The sequence below is a fragment of the Phycodurus eques genome, chromosome 14 (genome assembly GCF_024500275.1).
Source record: "Phycodurus eques isolate BA_2022a chromosome 14, UOR_Pequ_1.1, whole genome shotgun sequence".
Classification (NCBI taxonomy): Eukaryota; Metazoa; Chordata; class Actinopteri; order Syngnathiformes; family Syngnathidae; genus Phycodurus; species Phycodurus eques.
This window is the reverse complement of record NC_084538.1, coordinates 23,413,983-23,438,982: the sequence shown is the minus strand read 5'-3', so window position 1 is coordinate 23,438,982 and position 25,000 is coordinate 23,413,983. Positions and strand designations below refer to the sequence as shown.

General features: G+C 46.1%; 1 protein-coding gene across 4 annotated transcripts in view; it reads left to right on the top strand.

Moving 5' to 3' along the window:
- The window catches only part of gabra2a (gamma-aminobutyric acid type A receptor subunit alpha2a), a 96,112-nt gene that overhangs the window by 48,115 nt on the left and 22,997 nt on the right, over positions 1 to 25,000 (top strand). For 2 of the 4 annotated variants that reach the window (XM_061695848.1, XM_061695850.1), the window contains 5 exons: positions 3,117 to 3,199; positions 3,627 to 3,770; positions 4,181 to 4,333; positions 12,860 to 13,062; positions 23,597 to 24,379. In XM_061695848.1, the coding sequence (XP_061551832.1) occupies positions 3,117 to 3,199; positions 3,627 to 3,770; positions 4,181 to 4,333; positions 12,860 to 13,062; positions 23,597 to 23,899 (886 nt within the window). In that variant the 3' untranslated portion in view covers positions 23,900 to 24,379. Of the gene's footprint in view, positions 1 to 3,116; positions 3,200 to 3,626; positions 3,771 to 4,180; positions 4,334 to 12,859; positions 13,063 to 23,596; positions 24,380 to 25,000 lie in introns of those variants that run through there. The other 2 variants (XM_061695852.1, XM_061695849.1) reach the window with 2 other exon arrangements.

Sequence of the window (25,000 nt, the reverse complement as noted above, 5' to 3'; positions counted from 1 at the left end):
ATAGGCTCCAGCACGCACACGACTCTAGTGAGGAGAAGCGGCTCAGAAAATGGATGGATAATGTACACACAGCACCCCATATTGACAGACAAAAAGCGGAATTGTTGAAATCTTTGCAGATTTATTAAAAAAGAAAAACTGAAATATCACACATCCATAAGTATTCAGACCCTTTGCTGAGTATTTAGTAGAAGCACCCTTTTGAGCTAATACAGCCATGAGTCTTTCGCACCTGGATTTGGGGATTCATCTGCCATTCCTCCTTGCAGATCTTCTCCAGCTCTGTCAGGTTGAATGGTGAACGTTGGTGGGCAGCCATTTTCAGGTCTTTCCAGAGATGCTCAATTGGGTTTAAGTAAGGGCTCTGGCTTGGCCATTCAGAAACAGTCACGGAGTTGTTCTGAAGCCACTCATTCGGTATTTTAGCTGTGTGCTGAGGCTCATTGTCTTTTTTGAAGGTGAACCTTCTGCCTAGTCTGAGGTTCTGAGCACTCTGGAGAAGGTTTTCGTCCCGGATAGCCCTGTCCTTGGCCGCATTCATCTTTCCTTCGATTGCAACCAGCCGTCCTGTCCCTGCAGCTGAAAAACACAACCACAACATGATGCTGCCACCACCATGCTTCACTGTTGGGACTGTATTGGGCAGGTGATGAGCAGAGCCTGGTTTTCTCCACACATGCCACTTAGAATTAAGGCCAACAATTTCTATCTTGGTCTAATCAGACCGGAGAATCTTATTTCTCACCATCTTGTCCTTCAGGTGTTTTTTTTTTAGCAAACTCCATGCAGGCTTTCATGTGTCTAGCACTGAGGAGAGGCTTCCATCAGGCCACTCTGCCATAAGGCCCCGCCAGGTGGAGGGCTGCAGTGATGATTGATTTTCTAGAACTTTCTCCCATCTCCCGACTGCATCTTTGGAGCTCAGCGACAGTGATCTTTGGGTTCTTCTTTACCTCTCTCACCAAGGCTCTTCTCCCCCAATTGCACAGTTTGGCCAGACGGCCAGCTCTAGGAAGGGTTCTGATCGTCGCAAATGTCTTCCATTTCAGGATTATGGAGGCCACTCTTAGGAACCTTAAGTGCAGCAGAATTGTTTTTGTAACCTTGGCCAGATCTGTGCCTTGCCACAATTCTGTCTCTGAGCTCTTCAGGCAGTTGCTTTGACCTCATGATTCTCATTTGCTCTGACATGCACTGTGAGCTTTAAGGTCTTATATAGACAGGTGTGTGGCTTTGCTAATCAGGTCCAATCAGTGTAATCAAACACAGCTGGACTCCAATGAAGGTGTAGAACCATTTTAAGGATGATCAGAAGAAATGAACATCCATCCATCCATTTTCTGAGCCGCTTCTCCTCACTAGGGTCGCGGGCGTGCTGGAGCAGCTGTCATCGGGCAGGAGGCGGACTGAACTGGTTGCCAGCCAATCGCAGAGAAATGGACAGCACCCGAGTTAAATATGAGTGTCACAGCAAAGGGTCTGAATACTTATGGCTGTGTGATATGTCAGTTTTTCTTTTTTAATAAATCAACAAACATTTTCAACAATTACGTTTTTTCCCTGTCAATATGTGGTGCTGTGTGTACATTAATGAGGAAAAAAATGAACTTATTTTAACAAATGGCCGCAATATAACAAAGAAGGAAAAATTTAAGGGCGTCTTAAAACTTTCCGTACCCACTGTATATATATAAATTTTCTCTACCGCTTATGCTCACTGGAGTCATGGGTGTGCTGGAGCCTATCCCAGCTACCTTTGGGTGAGACTCGGGGTACACCCTGAACTGGTTGCCAGCTGGGCACATAGAAACAAACAATTATTCGCAATCACATTCACACCGTCGGGCAATTGAGTCTTCAATTAACCTACCATGCATGTTTTTGGGATGTGGGGGGAAACCAGAGTTCGTGGCGAAAACCCACACAGGCACGGGGAGAACATGCAAACGCCACACAGGTGGGGCCAGGATTTGAACCCCTGGTCCTCAGAACTGTGAGGCAGATGTGTTAGCCAGTCGTCCACCGTGTGCCGCGTACACACACACACACAGACACACACACACACACACAGGTGGGTAGTAACGTGCTACATTTACTTAAGTAGCAAGTTGGATAAATTCTGCTTGCCAAAGTAGTTTTAATACGACATATTTTTTACTTTTAATCGAGTACAGTATTTATTTTAGGAAGAAACTGTACGTTTACTCTGTTACAATAATCTAAATGCCGCTTGCTTGCAATTGCAATGAAACAACACAACAAAGTCACATGACCGCACACGTCTTCTATTGGGCTTCCTCGGCATCGGTATCATCACTAAATACGCCAACCTGGTTAATTGACGTGCCCATGTTTGGAAGAGCGTCGTAACTATTGAAGACAACGGCGCGCGAGTCGTGTTTACATTTAGACGAAGAAAAATAACAGGATTCATGTATTGTAGTATTTGTCTGCCCAAATGTGGACATTTCAGCCCACTTATAACTTGAGAAAATACCTTGTGTTCAATTGTAGATGTTTTGTTGTTTTTTTGGCTGCGCATATTAGCCCACATTAGCCCTATTTGATCACAAGTAACTGCAAAACATGCATCTCTTGGGGTACGTAATAATCTCGCTCACACTGCACACACAGACACACATGCACACACACACACATACATACACACATACACACACGGTGGGTGACTGGTTAGCACATCTGCCTCACAGTTCTGAGGACCGGGGTTTAAATGAGTGTGAATGAGTGTTTGTTTCAATGTGCCATGGGATTGGCTGGCGACCAGTTTAGGGTGTACCCCCGCCTCTCGCCCAGAGTCAGCTGGCATAGGCTCAAGCACGCCCACGAACCTAGTGAGGATAAGCGGTATGAAGCCTACTCGGATGAGATGAGAAATGTCTTCTAAGACAAACAGAACAGTCCAGTTGCAATTGATTCAGTGCCCTGAGAATGTCATGCACTGTTAAACCACATCTAGTTGCAAGTACAGCAGTTAAATAAATACATACAGTGGGAGTAACATGGGAACCAAGCTCCCACAAAGCACTCTCCATAGTTTAGCAAATCATCCCCACCCTCACTCCCCCATTGACAATGACTGTTTGTTTTACTCCCAGGCTAACAGTTCAAGCTGAGTGTCCCATGCACCTGGAAGACTTTCCCATGGACTCTCATTCATGTCCTCTCAAGTTTGGCAGCTGTAAGTATAAAATAACTCACTCATTCATATTTTATCTGCCTAATAAATTGTCATTGACAAGTGTAAATTTGTTAAGTGCTCAAATTTTGAAACCCAGCCATTATGACGTGCCACAACATCACCTTTTTCTCTAAAATTGTCAAGATGTATTTAGCCCTACTACATACAGGACATACTTTTTCAGTTTATTAGTTAAACATTAAGACTTTGGCCCTGGCAGCAATCTTGTTGCTACCATGTACGTATATACAGTAGTATTACAGAGTATTTATTATTTGTGTGTCAACATTTAAAATTCTATTCTGCATATAGAATAAATTATATAATTACAGGTAGTCTTTCAATGTCTCAATTTAGTTGAGTTGAATTGAAATATGTTTGGAGGGATTTGTAGAAATCTGTGTCTCCCTATGAATCTCTGCTTCAGACGCCTACACAAAGACTGAAGTTACTTACATTTGGACTCGAAATGCCTCCCAGTCAGTAGATGTGGCAGCTGATGGATCTAGACTCAATCAGTATGACTTGGTGGGCCAAACTGTGGGGAAGGAGACAATTAAATCCAGCACTGGTAATGAGTAACACTTTTTTTTGTATTCTTTATCATTCCATTTTCTACCACTTATCACATCTGGCGAGGCTTAAGGTGGAAGAACAACCTTGACACACATTCACACCTATGGGCAAATTACAGTCATCTATTCATCTAAAATATGGAATAAAACCCACTCAAGGACAGGGATAAAATGCTAACTCTGGGTAGAAAGGTCCCAGCTAAAATCGAGAACCCAGAACCTTTGACTGTGACGTGCCAACACAGGCTTATAAGAATATCAACTTCAGCCTTATACGAGAAAAGAATAGTACATATATCTATTAATAAATGATATGATATTACAGTAATAGTGATCATTGTTAAGTAATTATAAAATTTATTGTACTTAAAATTGATGATCATGAGTGTTTTTACACTATCCCCAGGTGAATACACGGTCATGACTGCCCACTTCCACCTGAAGAGGAAAATTGGATATTTTGTGATCCAGACATATTTGCCCTGTATCATGACAGTAATCCTCTCCCAGGTTTCTTTTTGGCTCAATCGAGAGTCTGTTCCAGCCAGAACTGTATTTGGTGAGTCCATCCAACCCTTGGAATTAACATTAAAGAAATATAGAGAGCCTCTAAAGCAGTGGTGGGTAAACTACGGCCCGTGGGCCACATCCAGACCATTGATCATTTCAATTCGGCCCGCCAAAGATTGGTACAGAATCGCCCAAATCATATCAAAATCATGTCTATATTCATTTGACCTTGTCCTGTAATGCCAAGTGGTTCCACCAGGTTGTGCTTTAATGCCCAGTGATTCCACTCGGTTGTCCTGTAATGCCCAGTGGTTCCACCAAGTAGTGCAGTAGGTACAGTGATACATTGAATTGTCTTTGGCTGTTCTGTTTTTACTCTGCTACTGCTCTGAACCCTTCTTCAACCATGAGTGGACCAAAGAAAGGAAAAGTCGACAGCGAGTGCTGAGCAGTGATTCCGTTAACGCGTTACTCCCAAATTCTGCCATTTTGGGTAACGAGTAAAGTAATGCATTACTTTTCCCAGGAGAATAACCAGACTACAATTACTTTTGAGTCATTAATGTTTCTCAGTAAGTCGTGATTTGTTGCTGGTGACTCGAAAACTCACACTCCAGCCATTCAACAGCATTTAACCGTTCACAAAGACTGCTGATTTCTAAATAAGGGTGTTGTAACCTCTAGATGGTGGCATACTTTTATAAATTGTGAGTCTTTTTCATTTTCCTCTTTACCTATGTATTATGCGCACTATTGACCTTTGACCATTTTTAGGGCAAAAAATCTGCATACACGAGAAATTACGGTAGTTACTTTTGAAATCAAGTAATCAGTAAAGTAACTAAGTTACTTTTAAGCTCAAGTCAACTGTAAACTAACTAATTTACTTTTTCAAGGTAACTGTGGCAACAGTGGTGCTGCGTGTTTCATATAGAATGGACTACTAAATAGTTTTTCACTGAAGCCCGGTCCAAGGATGCATGTCTAATTTGTTCAGAAACCATTGCAGTTTTAGAGGAATATAACATCAGCGGTCACTTTTCTGCCAAGCATGCTGATTATGCTAGCAGTCAATCAACGCAGGAACTGATGGCTATGGCTCAGCGGTTAAAAATCAAGCTTGCAGGCTCAGCAAAACACCTTTATATGACAAACTGCCTTCCAAGATTCAGTCACACAAGACACCAAACAGTGCCCCGGGAGCTGCAGATGGAACTGATTGATCTCCGATGTGATACTGTCTTAAAAGAGAAGTTCAACTCTCAAACTGGATCAGTTTATGCTTCATGAAGCGCAGACAAATTTCCCAAAATCCAGAAGATAGCACAGAGGATGCTGGTGGTGTTTGACTCTACACGTGTGTGAACAGACTTTTAGTGTGATGAACACCAACAAAACATCCTACAGATCCTAGCTGAGTGATGAACACCTCAGATGTGCTCTGAGAATTGCCACAACAAAACTAACACCAGACTTTGATTTACTGGGAAAACAAGTTGATCAACAAAACAACACTGTTCCCATTAAAAGCAAAACTAAGTATTAACACCTTTAATACCTATTAGCCTTTTTTATTTTTATTTTTGTAATTTTATTTTTGATATGTAAGCATGTGGTTCTGGCTTGGTCTGCCTGTCCAATTTTAATAGTCAATGTGGCCCCTGAGCCAAAAAGTTTGCCCACCCCTGCTCTAAAGTCACGAACCTGGTAGTTGTAAAAGTCAGAGATCGACCAAAATTTCAGAAAACTATATGGAAATAGCCCTGCAATTGGCTGGCAACCAGTTCAGGTTGGACCCCGCCTCCTTCCCAATGCTAGCTGGGATAGGCTCCAGCACGCCCGCGACCCTAGTGAGGAGAAGCGGCTCAGAAAATGGATGGATGGGATGGATATATGGAAATAAATTTCAAGTCTGAACTACTTCCATGCATTATAGTCGTATACTGTATGTACATGCAGTATGTCGCGACTTCACCTTAGTTCATCTAAAGCAATACCTCCAAATGTCCTTTTTCGTTGGCCTTGTTGTGATGCCACTATAGAGAGGGTCTCATCATTGGTAAAGATGAAATGTGTGATGATGACCAGGTACACCCTGAACTGGTTGCCAGCCAATCGCACAACAAACAACAAACAACCATTCGCACTCACATTCACACCTACGAGCAATTTAGAGTCTTACTCTCCACAAAAATGCAGTTCCAGCCAGACCTATGTGACAAGTGTACTGTATCACAGAAGCACTTATTTTGTTTTTTGGCAACTTCATGTCACGATTCATATAAGAACTGTAGGGGTGTATACGATGCCATGGAGGTGATGTTTCGTGAGGATAAATGCGTTGACACTGGACGCAAAGAGAACTTTCACCTCCCGGGGAAAAAAATATCGTGCACCAAGCAAGTCACTGGTAGTGCCCGGAAAGCAGTGAAGTTGGGCAACTGTTCAATGTTAATGCGCCTTTTTAAAAAAGTATTATTTTTTTAAATATAGTGTTTATTTAATTGAATTAATTTAAGACATTTGTAATCAGCGTTACAGCCGGAAAGAGTCAGCGTTCAGTGATGCCCGTAACAAAATGCGGACGTTCCCTAATATTTGACAGCGCTGCTTTTGACCTATCAGCGATCGCCTTTCTGTTTACCTCTGTTGTCCACAGCTGCTGCCACGCAGTTTTCATTTATGTTATTAATCCAGACTATCACAAAGAGAAACAAACGGTTCAATCTATGTTTTGAGAGCTGCTGACCTTGAGAAAAAGGTTTTATTTGTGTGTAAACTTTAAAAACTTATATCACATATTTTAGCGATGGAGTGAGGAATGCATCGCTAAATCAGATACAGTGGTGTAAAGCGGCGTGCTGGACTCTAGAGCAGTGGAGATGTGTTTTCTCGAGTGACAAATCACACGTCTCCATCTGGCATTCTGATGAACGAATCTGGGTTTGGCAGTTGCCAGGACAATGGTACTTGTCTGACTGGATTGTGCCAAGTGTAAAGTTTGGTGGAGGGGGGATTATGGTGTGGGGGTTGTTTTTCAAGAGCTGGGTTTGGCCCCTTATGCCTAGATCAGACAACAGGATTTTGGCCGGATTAGCTATCGCAGCCGATTTCCCAGATCGGGCCCGACATATTTTGTCAGGAAAGACAACAATTGTTGTCGTGTGACATAATCCACGACCAATGATTTGTCCTTACGATAGCCCTAGGACGCCAAAATTAAAAGTCGAGCAAGTTAGATTTTTTTTTTTTTTATATATATTCCGTGTATTGTGACATATCAGCGACAACTCTCCGGCAGCGCACCTTGACGTCCACCAATCGGATTGCATATTGTGACCGGCGCATAGCCTTCCGTGCTTGCCATTGTCAACATACTTGCACGCCGTTGTCAACATGGATTTTTTCGCCTATGGTTCTGAGTCGGAGGTCACCCGGGAGAGCTCCGGCTTCCGTTGGACAAAAATGAATGAAGACTTCGAGACACTTGGCGTTTGGGCTAATTCGATTTATTGAACAAGCCTTAGTGTCATAGCGGCTGCGTACAAAGCCAGGACAACGAAAAAGCCCCCGAAAACCCCTGGATCTCAGTTTATCAAGGTTTAATTCTCTGGGCGTGGAATTAGCCCCTCCCTGGGTGCACCCGGAAGGTGGGTGCTCCTCATGACTATATTGGGAGTGTTAAGCTGGCCACCAGGTGGCACTCTGTGTCCGTGATATAACCATTCCCGCCTGTTGGCGCCTCTCAGTCTAGCTAAGCTCCCACTCTGGGCCCTTCTCTTCTACAATGCAAAACAGTCCTCTTTGAAGACCGGGACGCCTGTTGTAAACCTAAGACAGGTTACTGTCTGGGAGGAGAAGGAAACCCTAATAAACATACAAATGGTTGAAGGAAGTCCTTAGAGGTAGAACTACAAAGAAAAGATGGTTGGGGTGAATACAGACCCTCTCAAAGGAAGTCTGACTTCGGTACTATTGCAGTATACTACATGCGCACAAACGATTGTTTTACCAAAGCTTAAGATCATGATTCGACGGAACACCGGCATGTTTATATACAACCGTATGTGCTAGCACTAGCTTGGTAGGCTAGACAACGTTTTGTAGCCTGCTTGCGAGCCGTATCCTATTAAAAGTACGCGAACATACCTCAAGCAATCCTTGAATGAACGTTCTCTCCCGAGTACCACTGACGAACACCACACGTTTTTCCTCATTTTGTCCCCCACACGTTTTTCCTCATTTTGTCCCCCCACACTCACTCTCACACACACACACACACACACACACACACACACACGCACACGCACACACACACACACGCACACAGAAATAATACATTGGCGCAGCGCATTGTTGTTGTCGTCGCCATGGTAACAAGTGTATCCGGTCGCGTTAACCGGAATCACGTTTACTGCTTCCACCTCTCCGACAGTGTTTGATTTGACAAGAAAAAGCCCAGTGATCATGAAAGACAGGATACGGTGCTATCGGAATAAATGTTGTGTAGTGTTGCCACTGTCTGCCCGAGAAACAGCAAGATTTGATGGCAGTAGTCTGACATAGTGCAATCGGGAAAGACCAAATTTGTCTTGTAGTGTGATCCAGGCATTAGTTCCAGTGACAGGAACTCTGTATGCTCCAGCATACGAAGAGATTTTGGACAATTCCATCCTCCTAACTTTGTGGGAACAGTTTGGAGCTGGCCCCTTCCTCTTCCAACATGATTGTGCGCCACTGTACAAAGCAAGGTCCATAAAGACATGGATGACAGAGTCTGGTTTGGATGAAATTGACTGGCCTGCACAGAGCCCTGACCTCAACCCGATAGCACACCTTGGGGATGCATTAGAGTGGAGAGTGAGTGCCAGACCTTCTTGTCCAAGATCAGTGTGTGACCTCACAAATGCGCTTCTGGAAGAATGGTAAAAAAAAAAATCACATAAACACACTCCTAAACCTTGTGGACAGCCTTCCCAGAAGAGTTGAAGCTGTTATAGCTCTAAAGGGTGGACCAAGGTCATATTGAACCCTATGGATTAAGACTGGAATGTCACTTAAATTCATATGTGAGTCAAGACAGGTGAGCGAGTACTTTATAGTGTATATATATCCATCCATTTTGTTCTGCTTATCCGAGGTCAGGTCGCGGGGTAGCTTTAGCTTTAGCAGGGAAGCCCAGACTTCCCTCTCCCCAGCCACTTCCTCCAGCTCTTCAGAGGGGATCCTGAGGCATTCCCAGGCAAGTCGAGAGTCTTTTTAGCGTGTCCTGGGTCGTCCCCGGGGACTCCTCCCGGTACGATATGCCCGGAACACCTCACCAGGGAGGCGTCCAGGAGGCACCTCATCTGGCTCCTCTCAATGCGAAGGAGCAGCGGCTCTACTCTGAGCCCCTCCCTGATGACCAAGCTTCTCACTAAGGGAGAGCCCGGACACCCTGCGAAGGAAATTCATTTCGGCCCCTTGTATCCGGGATCTTGTTCTTTCGGTCATGACCCACAGCTCGTGACCATAGGTGAGGGTAGGAATGTAGATCGACCGTTAAATTGAGAGCTTAGCCTTTCAGCTTAGCTCCATCTTAACCACTGGACCGATACAAAATCCACATCACTGCAGACGCTGCACTGGTTTTCCTGTCAATCTCCCGTTCCATTCATCCCTCACTTGTGAACAAGACCCCGAGATATTTGAACTCCTCCACTTGGGGCAGGAGCTCATCCCCGACCCGGAGAGGGCACTCCACCCTTGTCCGACTGAGGACCATGGGCTCAGATTTGGAGGTGCTGATTCTCATCCCAGCCGTTTCACACTCGGCTGTAAACTGCTCCAGTGAGAGTTGGAGATCAGAATCAGAATCAGAATCATCTTTATTTGCCAAGTATGTCCAAAACACACAAGGAATTTGTCTCCGGTAGTTGGAGCCGCTCTAGTACAACAGACAGTCAATTTACAGAACACTTTGGAGACATAAAGACATTGACAAAAAACAATTGTGCAAAAAGATGCAGAGTCCTCTAGCACTTAGAGCAGTTCGAATGACTAATATTGCAATAGTCCGGTGCAATGACCATTGTGCAAAGGGCGCTGAGACTTCAAGGAGTGTATGCGGTTTAAAGTGACGAGTAGTGCGATCATCTGGGACAATGTTGGTTGTGCAAATGTTACAGATACTCCTCAATCAGTGTGCAAATGGAGCAGATGCTACTCTGGCATGAGTGGCCAGTATATGCAAATAGTGCAGCATGGCGAGACAACTACAGTGAGTGCACGAGTAATACATAATTGGCCCCACAGAAATGTGACAACGAACTCAAGTCAAAAAATTGCCAGCTTATTGTAATGGAATTATAGGTTAGGTGTTTAAGAAGTTGATCGCAAGAGGGAAGAAGCTGTTGAAATGTCTACTAGTTCTAGTTTGCATTGATCGGTAGCGCCTACCTGAGGGAAGGAGCTGGAAGAGCTGGTGACCGGGGTGCGGAGGGTCCGAGAGGATTTTGCACGCCCTTGTCTTAGTTCTGGCAGCGTGCAAGTCCTCAATGGTGGGTAGGGAGGTACCGACAATCCTTTCAATGGCTTGATGAAGCCAACAGAACCACATCATCTGCAAAAAGCAGAGATGCAATACTGAGGCCACCAAACCGGACCCCCTCTACGCTTCGGCTGCGCCTAGAAATTCTATCCATAAAAGTTATGAACAGAATAGGTGACAAAGGGCAGCCTTGGTGGAGTCTAACCCTCACCGGAAACGAGTCCCACTTACTTCCAGCAATGCGGCCCAAACTCTGACACTGGTCATACAGGGATCGAACAGCCCGTTCGGCACCCCATACTCCCGAAGCATCCCCCACGGGACTCCCCGAGAGAAACGGTTGAACGCATTCTCCAAGTCCACAAAACACATATAGACTGGTTGGGCGAACTCTCATGCATCCTCGAGGACCCTGCCGAGTGTGTAGACCCCAGAGATAGGAGAGCCCGCCTCAGAGACCCCAGACTCTGCTTCCTCATGGGAAGGCGTGTCGTGGAATTGAGGAGGTCCGATAGGACTCCTTCTTAAGCTTGACGGCATCCCTCACCGCTGGTGTTCACCAACGGGTTCAGGGATTGCCGCCACGACAGGTACCAACTACCTTACGGCCACAGCTCCGTTCGGCAATGGAGGCGCGGAACATGGTCCACTCTGATTCAATGTCCCCCGCTTCTCACGAGACGTGGGTGAAGTTCTGCAGGAGGTGGAATTTGAAACTCGTTCTGATAGGGGATTCTGGCAGGCATTCCCAGCAGACCCTCACAATACGTACTGCACAATACCGGCATCTTCCCCCACCATCGGAGCCAACTCGCCACCAGGTGGTGATCAGTTGAAAGCTGATCACCACCAAAGCTCCACCCCTCTCTTCAAGAGAGTGTCCAAGACATGCGGCCATAAATTCAATCATTGAACTGCGACTTATGGTGTGCTGGTGCCAAGTGCATGTGTGGACACCCTTATGCTTGAACATGGTGTTTGTTATGGACAATCCGTGATGAGCACAGAAGTCCAATAACAGAACGCCACTCGGGTTCCGATCGGTGGGGCCGTTCCTCCCAATCACACCCTTCCAGGTCTCACTGTCATTGCCCACGTGAGCATTGAAGTCCCCCAGCACAGCGATGGAGTCCCCAGCGGGAGCGCGCTCCAGCACTCCCTCAAAGGACTCCAAAAACGATGGGTACTCTGAACTGCTGTTTGGTGCATAGAAACAAACAACAGTCAGGACCTGTCCCACCACCTGAAGGCGGAGGGAGGCTACCCTTTCGTCCACCAGGGTGAACCCCAATGTACAAGTCGCCGAGCCGTGGGGCAATAAGTATACCCACACTTGCTCGGCGCCTCTCACTGTGGGCAACTCCAGAGAGTCCAACCCTTCTCAAGAGGACTGGTACCAGAGCCCAAGCCGTGGACCCAGGTTCAAATCCGGCCTTGCCTGTGTGGAGTTTGCATGTTCTCCCCGTGCCTGTGTGAGTTTTCTCCGGGTACTCCGGTTTTCTCCCAAAAAACTTGCATGGTAGGTCAGTTGAAGACTCTAAATTGCCTGGAGGTGTGAATGTGTGTGTGAATGGTTGTTTGTTTATATGTGCCCTGCGATTCGCTGGCGACCAGTTCAGGGTGTACCCCGCCTCTCGCCCAGAGTTACCTGAAATAGGCGCCGGCACGCCCGTGACCCTAGTGAGGATAAGCGGTACAGAAAATAGATGGATGGATGGATGGATTCTAATTGAAGGGGACCTTCCAATGATTGGATCTTAGCAATGGAAACAATCGGCATTAATACTGGGGGAAAAAAAAAAAAAAAATTTGTTATCTCACTTTATAAAGTAATTTCAATCTATTGCTACTCTAATAATACTATTCTATAACTACTATGCTGTATATTGTGTATTAACACACATCCACGCACAATGATTGTGATTGATTGTGTCTTTGGAGCTAAAATTCACCATGGATATAAACTTATGGTCCTATTTAATTTATGGAATAGATACTATACATTGATTCTTAAGGGCAATTACAAATTTTGTTTTCTCATTCCAGGTGTAACCACAGTGCTCACAATGACCACGTTAAGTATTAGTGCCCGTAATTCACTGCCCAAAGTGGCCTATGCGACAGCGATGGACTGGTTCATAGCTGTGTGCTACGCTTTTGTCTTCTCTGCGCTTATTGAATTTGCCACTGTCAACTACTTCACCAAGCGAGGCTGGGCCTGGGATGGAAAGAGTATCGTCACTGACAAGGTACAACTGCCACACACTAAGTGTTCCTTTTGACATGTTTTATTATTTCTTTTATTTTTATCAATGGCTTTATGGAGGCCAATGTTCTATGGTAATTGTCACGATACAATTGTATCAATTTTGACTGAACCCAGAAGCAGATGGAGGATGAAGAAGTTTGTGGAGAATGGTTTATTGAGAAGGGATTCGGAGTTGGACCTCTGAGGCCTAATGGCAGACCGTCGAGACAGGGGACGTGCGGGAGGCGTTGGCGTGAGCAGGTGGAAGAGCTTGACGGCGTGGTTGGAGGGATCAGCGAGGCTGAGGGCATGGAAGGAGCACTGAGGATGAGGAAGAACATGGCGGTTAGAATAATTGCGAGAACTGGTGTAGCTTACGTGCGAATTGAGAGCCGGTGTACCACCGATGGACGTTGATACTCTGGCAGTGGAGTCCTGGATCTGGCAGGCTTAAATGCTGGTGATGATGAAGGCTGATTGACAACATGTGCGCGGCCAAGGTGGTGCTGGTTACTGGGAAGAGAGAGAGAGAGAGAGAGAGAGGGAGAGAGGGCCAGAGGAGCGCAAAGCACCACCCAAGCTTCAACAAAGGAACCACAGGGCATAGCTCATGGCAGTAGCTCCCTCTCAACGGACTCAGGTGTGGGGGAGCGACAAAGGTCCGCGAGCCATTTATTCGTCTCAGTAAACCGAGTTAAAGCCGCTGTGACGTCCTTCCAAATGGATTGGACCCTTCGCAGGTGATCCCTCACCGTGGGAACCGCAACCCTATACTCATGTTCCCTAAACAACAGAGGTTGGAAACCATAATAGGCCATGAAAGGAGACATACCAGTGGCGGAGCTGGTGAGGGAATTGTGGTCATATTCAATCCAGAGGAGGAATGTGCTCCAGGAGGCGGGGTTGCTTGCGGCAACGCAGCGAAGGTACGATTCTAGGGACTGATTTGCCTGCTCTGTCTGGCCGTTGGACTGTGGATGGTGTCCGGAAGACAGGCTGGCTGCTGCACCCACCGCTTTACAGAACTCCTTCCATACTTGGGAATAGAACTGAGGACCGCGGTCCGCGACGATGTCGATGGGAATTCTGTGGAGTTTGAAGACGTGATTGACAAGGTTAGCAGTTTCAAAGGCAGAGGGTAGCTTGGGGAGGGGTATGTAATTGTCATATTTGGAGTACCAATCAATAATAGGAAGAATTACCTTCAAAGGGAGGTAGGCCGGTAACGAAGTCCAAGGCGATGTGGCACCAAGGGCTGCTCGGGATAGGTAAGGGGCGCAGCTTGGGGGCAGATGTGAAGTCTTCCCTCAGGCACGGACGGAGCAGGCTTGGACAAACTCCCGTGTGTCTTTCACCAGGCTGGGCCACCAGAAGTTTTGTTGTACGAATTGGATGGTGCGGGTGATTCCAGGATTACAGGTGAGTTTTGAATTGTGGCCACTGAAGGACGTCAGATCATGCGGAATCGTGTACGAACAGTCGATTAGGAGTTCCGGTCTGGGGATCCGGGTGAGTCTTCTGAGCATCTTTAACTTGATCTCCCAGGTGGCTGCCCCAAGGAAGCAGGAGGAAGGGAGGATGGATTCATGTTCTGCAGGGCTGGAGGGGGATGAGTACATGCGAGAAAGGGTGTCAGGCTTGCTGTTGCGGGAACCAGGGCGGAAGGAGAGGCTGAAGTTAAATCAGATCAGGAAGAGGGCCCATCGAGCTTGTCGGGGGTTTAGACGTTTGGCGGAACGGAGGTAGGCAAGGTTTTTGTGATCTGTCCAAATGACAAACGGCGAATCAGTCCCCTGCAGCCAATGCCGACACTCCTCCAATGCCCAGAGGATGGCCACCAGCTCTCAATTACCAATGTTATAATTCATTTCAGCAGGTGACAGACAACAGGAAGAAAAAGCACATGGCTATAGTTTCTAGGAAGTGGGGTCCCGCTGTGAGAGAACGGCCCCTGCCCCAGTGTCCGAGGCGTCAACCTCCACCACGAACTGGAGGGAGGGGTCAGGGTGTCGCAGGATGGGAGCACTGGTGAACAGGTTTTTTAGCTGGTCGAAGGCTTGGGATGCAGCTGGGGTCCACTGGATTGGAGAACTGGTGGAGCTAAGGCTCGTGAGAGGAATAGCCACTCTAATTGCGGATGATAGAAATTGGTGAATCCCAGGAAACGTAGTTCTTTGCGGTGTGGGAGTGAGCCACTGCTTGGATCTTAGCTGGGTCTGGGTGTAACTGTCCTTTGGCAATGATACAGCCAAGGAAGTGTACGGAGGAGAGGTGGAATTCCCATTATTCAGGTTTAACATAGAGGCGGTTCTCAAGGAGACGCTGGAGGACTTGGCGGACATGATGGTGGTGTTCTTCGGGAGAGCTGAAGAAAATGAGAATGTCGTCTAAGTAGACGAAACAAACCGGTTCAACATATCACGGAGGACGTCATTAATGAAGGTTTGGAAAACGGCGGGGGCGTTGGTTAATCCAAGTGGCATGACCAGGTATTCGAAGTGTCCGAGGAGGGTATTGAAAGCAGTTTTCCATTCATCCCCTCTCTGATGCGGATGAGATGGTAGGCATTGTTTAGGTCCAATTAGGTGAATATCTGGGTGTCACAGAGGGGTTCAAATGAGGGGTCAATGAGGGGTAGTGGAGATTGGTTCTTTACGGGGATTTCATTGAGTCCACAGAAATCGATGCAGGGGCGGAGAGTGGTAACTTTCTTCTCAACGAGACCACTGGAGAACAAGAAGGCCGAATAAGTCTAGAAGTCACTCATATAGTCCTCCATAGCCTTTTTCTCAGGGCGGAAAAGGTTGAAGAGACGGCTGGAGGGGAGAGGGGCTCCTGACAAAAGATCGATCGCGCAGTCATAAGGCCGGTGGGGGGGTATTGAAATGGCAAGATACTTACTGAAAACAGGGGAGAGATCATGATATTCTTCCGGCACCTGGGAGAGGTCGACTGGTGTGGCAGGTGGTTGAGGTTTGCTGAAGGGTGGCATGGCAGAAAGCAGACAGTGCGAATGGCGGTGAGGACTCCACCTAGTGATTGATAGGTGAGTCCAGTCTATGGCGGGGTTGTGCTTTCTGAGCCAGGGAATTCCCAGGACTAACGGAGTCTCAGTTGCATGGGCTCATTTGTTGCAGTGAGGAGGTGGTCAGGTGTTCAGAATGCGGCTGAGGTGCTCACGGTGCAGTGCCCGCGGAGGATACAATTATACGTGTTCTGACCCCCCTCTCTTGTGCTCTTTCTCGTAAACAGTTGTCCAAGCGGAAGGATAACAAAATAAGAGCGTTGAGTGAGGAGGGCTCGTCCCGGGCTGCGAGATCGTCCTTGAGCTTCTCCGAAAGCCCTTTTAAAAAGATACCCCTTAGTGCTGCGTCATCCCACCGGCATTCACCCCCAAGAATTCTGAATTCCACCGAGTAAGAAGCCACTGAACTAGAGCCCTGAGTGAGCGTAAGGAGGTGTCGAGTGGCTTCCCTGCCCTGAACGGAGTGATCAAAGACTTTTTTAAGTTTGGCGGGAAAGGAGTTAAATGACGCGAGTACCGGGGAAGAGTTGTGCCATAACGCGGTTGCCCATTTCGCTGCTTTTCCGTGTAGGAGATAGGTGACGAATGCTACTTTGGCTTGATCAGTCGGGTATCATAACGGTTGCAGATTTAAAACACGGGAGCAATTTAAGAGGAATTGGCGGAATGCACCTAAATCCCCGGATTAGGGCTCGGGCGGAGGGACATGAGTTTCTTCGTACGGGAGGCGGGATGGATTGGAGGCTGCAGGCTCGGAAGGAGTACTCAAGGGAGGGTGGTCGGACTGCATTTGGGAAGAAAGGAGGGATACTTGTTGAGTGAGAGTGTTAAATGAGTCCATGATCTCATGGTGAACTTTTTCCTGTCTTCCTATGTGGCCACCTTGGAGAGTGAGTGCTTCTCTTAGTGCCTCCGGGGTTGCTGGGTCCATGATGGCCAGAGTATTCTGTCATGATACAATTGTATAAATTTTAACTGGACCCAGAAGCAGGCGGAGGCTGAAGAAGTTTGTGGAGAATGGTTTATTGAGAAGGGATTCGGAGTTGGACCTCTGAGGCATAATGGCAGACCGTCGAGACAGGGGACGTGCGGGAGGCGGTGGCATGAGCAGGTGGAAGGGCTTGTCGGCGTGATTGGAGGGATAAGCGAGGCGGGGAGCAAGGAAGGGGCACTGAGGACGAGGAAGAACATGTAGGTCAGAACAATTGCAAGAACTGGCGTAGCTTACATGCGAGAGCCGGTGTACCACGGGTGGACGTTAATACTCTGGCAGTGGAGTCCTGGATCTGGCACGCTTAAATGCCGGTGATGATGAAGGCTGATTGACAACAGGTGGTGCTGATTACTGGGAAGGGAAAGAGAGGGAGACAGTCGCAAAGCACCACCCAAGCTCCAACAAAGGAACTGCAGGGCATAGCTCATGACAGTAAGTTACTATGAGGTCTGACACCCAATAGTGAACGCCTAAACTATGTTTAGGCGTGACGATGTTTCAAAATACAGTGAAATCGCCAAAATAGGGGGCCCCAAAAATCCATCCATTTTCTGTACCGCTTACTCTCATTCGGGTCGCAGGTGATCTGGAGCCTTTGCCAGCTGACTTTGGACTGTCTGACAATATAAAATCACCCAAAAGATTTTATGTAGCTGCAGCAAACAGCCGTGATCCAAATCTGTCTGTCGAGAAAGAGTTACAAAGCCATTTCTAAAGCTTCAAGACTTCAGCGAACCACGGTGAGGCCATTATCCACAAATGAATCAGAATCAGAATCAGAATCATCTTTATTTGCCAAGTATGTCCAAAACACACAAGGAATTTGTCTCCGGTAGTTGGAGCCGCTCTAGTACAACAAACAGTCAATTTACAGAACACTTTGGGGACATAAAGACATTGACAAAAAACAATTGTGCAAAAAGATGCAGAGTCCTCTAGCACTTAGAGCAGTTCGAACGACTAATATTGCAATAGTCCGGTGCAATGACCATTGTGCAAAGGGCGCTGAGACTTCAAGGAGTGTATGCGGTTTAAAGTGACAAGTAGTGCGATCATCTGGGACAATGTCGGTTGTGCAAATGTTACAGATACTCCTCAATCAGTGTGCAAATGGAGCAGATGCTACTCTGGCATGAGTGGCCAGTATATGCAAATAGTGCAGCATGGCGAGACAACTACAGTGAGTGCACAAGTAATAAATAATTGGCCCCACAGAAATGTGACAACGAACTCAAGTCAAAAAATTGCCAGCTTGTTGTAATGGAATTATAGGTTAGGTGTTTAAGAAGTTGATCGCAAGAGGGAAGAAGCTGTTGGAATGTCTACTAGTTCTAGTTAGCGTTGATCGGTAGCGGCTACCTGAGGGAAGGAGCTGGAAGAGCTGGTGACCGGGGTGCAGACGGTCCGAGAGGATTTTGCACGCCCTTGTCTTAGTTCTGGCAGCGTGCAAGTCCTCAATGGTGGGTAGGGGGTTACCGACAATCCTTTCAGCAGTTTTGATTGTCCGTTGCAGTCGGAGCTTGTCCTTTTTTGTAGCAGCACCAAACCAGACTGTGATGGAAGAACACAGGACCGATTCGATGACCGCTGTGTAGAACTGTCTCAGCAGCTCCGGTGGCAGGCCGTGCTTTCTCAGAAGCCGCAGGAAGTACATCCTCTGCTGGGCCTTTTTGAGGACGGAGTTGATGTTGATCGTCCACTTCAGGTCCTGAGAGACTGTAATTCCCAGGAACTTGAAGGTCTCGACGGTTGACACAAGGCAGCTGGACAACGTGAGGGGCAGCTGTGGCGAAGGATGCCTCCTGAAGTCCACGATCATCTCTACCGTCTTGAGCGTGTTCAGCTCCAGGTTGTGTCGCCCGCACCACAGCTCCAGCCGCTCCGCTTCCTGTCGATATGCAGACTCGTCACCGTCCTTGATGAGGCCGATGACAGTGGTGTCATCTGCAAACTTCAGGAGCTTGACAGTCGGGTTCGCTGAGGTGCAGTCGTTCGTGTAGAGAGAGAAGAGCAGCGGAGAGAGGACACAACCTTGGGGCGCCCCAGTGCTGATGCTGCGTGTGGATGAGGTTGCCTCCCCCAGCCTGACCTGCTGTGTCCTGCCCGTCAGAAAGCTGTAAATCCACTGGCAGATGGCAGGTGAGACGCTGAGCTGGAGAAGCTTGGTTGAAAGGAGTTCAGGGATGATGGTGTTGAACGCTGAGCTGAAGTCCACGAACAGGATCCTCGCGTAGGTCCCTGCACTGTCGAGGTGTTCTAGGATGAAGTGCAGTCCCATGTTGACTGCATCATCCGCAGACCTGTTCGCTTGGTAGGCAAACTGCAGGGGGTCCAGCAGGGGACCTGTGACACTCTTGAGGTGGTCCAGCACGAGACGTTCAAAGGACTTCATGACCACAGATGTCAAAGCGACAGGCCTGTAGTCATTCAGACTAGAGATTGCAGGTTTCTTGGGGACTGGAATGATGGTGGAGCGTTTGAAGCAGGATGGAACTTCGCACATTTCCAAAGATCTGTTAAAGATCTGAGTGAAGACTGGAGCGAGCTGGTCCGCGCAGACTTTGAGGCAGGATGGGGACACATGGTCCGGTCCTGTTGCTTTGTTAATCTTCTGTTGTTTGAAGATGCGTCTCACATCCTGTGAAATGAAGAAAACATTCGAACAGTGGCGAACCTAACATCCATGTTTTAGTAATGTTGGAGGAAAGCAGGGTTACCAGGAGAAAACCCATACATGCATGGGGGGAACATAACATAAACTCCACACTGGAAGGCCAGAGCACAGATTAAAACCCCTAACCACAAAACTGTGAGATAGACTCATCCACCATACTGTCTGTTTTTTTAAATAAAGCACAAAAGGTCAAGGACTTTAGTTAAGTGTTGCATTTTAACAATTAACTTAGGGTTAAAGAATGTTTTGCTTTTTCTTTGGCTTGGCCTTTTGTGGGGGTGATGCCACCACAGTGATGGAAAACAGTAAAAGTAAGATGATACCATAGAAACAGAAATAAAATTTGTTGCACAATCCTGTCTGCAAGTGGAAGAACAGAATGTACACTACAAAATATTGTTGCATATTCCTAATATGAAGACACCCTCTCAGAAGCACAAACAGTAATATTCCTCTGCATTTTCCACACTGCATCCACATCCAATTGGAGATAAAACATGGGGGAGTTAATTTCTTTGTATTACAGTTAGAAATTAATTATAGTGGAATATATTTACAGTGGCGGCACGGTGGATGACTGGTTAGAGCGTCAGCCTCACAGTTCTGAGGACCCAGGTTCAATCCCCGGCCCCGACTGTGTGGAGTTTGCATGTTCTCCCCGTGCCTGCGTGGGTTTTCTCCGGGCACTCCGGTTTCCTCCCACATCCCAAAAACATGCATAAATTGTTGACTCTAAATTGCCCGTAGGTGTGACTATGAGTGCAAATGGTTGTCTGTGTAAATGTGCCCTGCGATTGGCTGGCAACCAGTTCAGGGTGTACCCCGCCTCCTGCCCGATGACAGCTGGGATAGGCTCCAGCACGCCTGCGACCCTAGTGAGGATAAGCGGCTCAGAAAATGGATGGATGGATATATTTACAGTACCTGTAAAGGAACCAAAAAGTGTCTTTTAAATTTCACACAACACAGCGAAGTGTCGTTTCCCAAGCCAGCCAAATTTGAATGAATAAAATAATCAGCAACTATTTAAAATAAGGCTCCAAAATCATGAAAAATATAACCTGCCCTCCAGCTGGAGGATTGTGTGGATGTGTCTACTGAAGGCACTGGAGATAATTCCTTAACCTCTCAAGGAAATACCTTCCTTCGCACGCTATGTGCTCAAGTGTCTGTAGGCAACTACTGGCTGAGGAACGTTTTCCTCTGTGTTCAATAAAAAGTTAATTTTCCCTTAAGTGTCGTCGTTATGTGGGGACCCACACACAACACAGAGCGAGACTCTGACATGTTGGGCACCCCCCGTTGCGCGAGATCCTTAAGGGTTTCCGTTGTGTGGATCTACGTGGGCCACATGGAGCAAGGCTGTGGAGCATTGGCCAGATCCAACGCCGGTCTGCGAGCCCACTAGCGGCTAGGAGAATAGCTACTAGCCACTAGCAGCAGGCCAATTCACAGTGGAGCCGTTCAAATCGCCACCGGCTCGCACCGTGCTCCACTCATGGGCTAACATTTCAGAGAAGATGCATTTCTTGGGTTTATAGGCATAACTTGATGGCTAACTGCACACTGTAGTGATAGAAATGGGACAAGGTTAGACACAGATGAACAAACAGCGCACAGTCCTAATATAGTGGTGGAGGGCCAACTAACACAAGAAAGTATACGTTGCAGCCCACTTACTCATTGGGCTAGTTTTTAGCCCGGGCCAAAAAATCCAGACAAATGAAAACTGAGATAACTGAGTGAAAAAGAGATAAACGCTATGTGCTCTATTTTTCGTAGACTGCACAACGTGTGCTGGAGCACAAAAGTGCGCATCTTGATATTCGTGCCAGCGCAAGGCTCGCTGCATGCGTTTGCCTGTTTAGCAGATGGGTCTGCGCCAAGGGCGTGTCGGAGCAGCGAGGATGTATCCTTTGGCTTCTGCCCGGAGCATGTGATGATTTGGTGACTGAGAGCTCTATTTTCAGTGATGCGTCTTCATTTTTGTGCAAGCGCAAGACTCGCTGCTCATTGGTAGACCCCTCTGCGGCAAACTGGGTGGTGTCAGCCCAGCGAGGGTGTGCCCTTGGAGGTTGTTTTCGGAGTGAGAGCTTGGTGCACAGAAAGTCTGTCTAAAATTATGCTTGCTCATACCACTTCTAAGTTCTGGCGTAGGGGTTCAAATGTGGTTTTGTTGGATCTGATCGGGGAACATGCAGGCAGATTGACACGCGAGGTTCTCAGACATTTGTGGTGAATGACAGATTTATTTCAACAGTGGCCATCCAAACCTCTTCCTAATCATTGTAGAAATCAATTCATTGAATACATTATCATTATTATCATCATTATGTTTTGTAAATCCACGTACTGGCCTAATGCCGCTATGGGAGTTGGGGGTGAGGGTATACAAACAAACGCTCGTTCGAACCTAAATTGCCAGCAATTTTTCACCAGCTCATTCTGTTTTTAATAAGGTTATACCATTAAAGTTAAATGTGCCAGTCACACACGGATCGCTGAGGGGACACCGTCTGAAACACTCAACGTAAAAAAGATTAGTCTAAAAAATCTATCTAAAAAAAAAAATCAATTTTCTGAGCCGCTTCTCCTCACTAGGGTCGCTGGCGTGCTGGAGCCTATCCCAGCTGTCATCGGGCAGGAGGCGGGGTATGCCCTGAACTGGTTGCCAGCCAATCGCAGAGCACATAGAAACAAACAACCATTCGCACTCACAGTCATGCCTACGGGCAATTTAGAGTCTCCAATTAATGCATGTTTTTGGGATGTGGGAGGAAACCGGAGTGCCCGGAGAAAACCCACGCAGGCACGGGGAGAACATGCAAACTCCACACATGCGGGGCCAGGGATTGAACCCGGGTCCTCAGAACTGTGAGGCTGACGCTCTAACCAGTCCTCCACCGTGCCACCTGTTTAATTTGTATCCCATTAAAATTAAATGAAATGTGTTTCACTTGGTCCTTCATGTTTTCTTTTAAGAATTGTACCCATCTTACAAATTCTGCCTGGGTAAAAAAACATATGAGTACAACTGTGTGTTTTCCAATTTACTAAATCAAAGTTGGGCTGTGAATTTCAAAATAAGAGCAACTAAATTAAAAACAAAGGATTACGTGTTCAAATAAAGTACTTAACTTCAGAATAATTATTTGAAAAAAAACTAACAAAATACAGATAATACTTCATGTTTTGATCATATGGGTAGAAGCAAAATCATGCATTGTAAAAATGCACTATACATAGGTGGAAGGGTTTTCCAGAATTTTGAGGTCAACTTTGGTGGTGCGCATTATACATGCGAAATTACGGTACCCAGTCTAACCCGCCCACTCAGAGTTACGTAACGCGCCGCACCGGATTTGCGCTAGTCACGAAAACAGAGCCCTAAATCTGAACAATTCAAAATCTTCTCAGTCTTCCAAAATATTTCATGTATTTAGAAACACGAAAATAACTTTTCAGGCACTTAATGATGGGGACTGATATGGAGTATTTCTGTTTACATTATTTCGTATGGGAAATTTTTTTTATGCATCTCGAAACGGATTGCATTCAACCTGTATTAACCCGAACAACCTGGTACAACTGAACAGGGTGTCAAATTACAGACAAAATAATCAACACCTTGTTTAAATTTGGTGTAATTTGCCAAATCTATTTGCAGATTTAGTAAGAACCTAACCTGTTTTGTGTGGTCAACATCGTATCATATGCTCCTCCACATCCTCCACAAGTTTACCAGATGTTGTGAACAATTATGAATATACTTTTCCACAGCACTAAGCACTAATGCTATATTTACTACACCATTGTCTAATCCAATGGCATTTTCCCTGCAGAAAAAAGAATCATCTGTGATGAAGAAGAACAATGCCTATGCAGTGGCTGTGGCTAACTATGCTCCTAATATAATTAAAGACTCAACGTTACCCACAATTTCCAAGTGTGCCATCAGTGATCCTAACAAGCCCTCCTCAGAGAAGAAACTTGAACATAGCAAGAAAACATTCAACAGTGTCAGCAAGATTGACCGCGTTTCCCGCATCATGTTTCCTGTACTATTTGGGAGCTTTAATCTTGTTTACTGGGCCACCTATCTCAACAGAGAACCAGTTATTAAAGATATTGATTATTCTAAATGAGCCACAGGGACTTTTTCCAGCCAGTTAATCAGTAACTGTAGACTTATACTTTCAGTGGTATTATTTCTACAAGTCAAACACTAGAGATAGAGAATTATCTGTTTATATTTCTGACATGCACTGACTGCATGTATGGGTGATCACAACTGCTGTATAACACATCAGATCCACATATTCTCGGATTTCTTTTTTGCATTTGTTTTCAATGTATTTTTGTGGGGTGGGGCTGAGGGCCCAACCCCCATTTTTCATGGAAAACACTTATTGGCGGTATATCCTCTCTTATTCAAGATTTTTTTTGTGGTTAAATTATTATTTTTTTTTAAGTGCAATTATAAATGGGTATCAATTATCTGCTGATATTCGCTATTCGCCCCGTCCATATCTCCCACGAATAGCGAGGGTCCAGTGTACATGAATTTTTCACGGTACTGGATACTTTTGCATTACGTTTGTTGATTACAAAATAAATGTAACACTGATTAATTGAGAGTTTTCTTTGTTACTTGTGTGACTGTTTCAATTGAAAATTTGTGTAAACTCACAGAATACTGTAAAGTCTTATATTTAACATTAGTTCTTCACAGACGAGCCTGGAGTTTTACTTCTCCCACATCACTTTCCTATTCAGTGACATTACACTGCCTTGAACAGATCTTGAGTTGATGCTGAAAAACTATTGTAAAATATGACCCGTCATTCTGTTTAATCTGTATGTTTGCTAAAAGGTGACATTAAGTTAACCAAAATTCTTATCTAATTCTGTGATTTAGTGGTGATCAGTCCAAAGGTTACACTTGGCCATTTTTTAAATTCCAAAGTGTCTAACAGGGTCCCGATCTTCTCATCAAATTTGGGTGCTGCTATTATCGTGTACAGTATACTATCCGACTGAATAATAAATGTCATGTCTCACTACTTATTGCTCTATCATTGAGCAGAAATCCTTCCTTCTCTCTAACACAAATCACTCCAGCGACCAATCATCAACCCTTGGTCATGTTTAAAACAGAAAAAAGAAACCTAAAATGCTGCAACAAGCAGCAGTTCAATAAATATTTTGTTCCCTTCATGAAAGGGCAAAAAGCTCAATTAAATGTA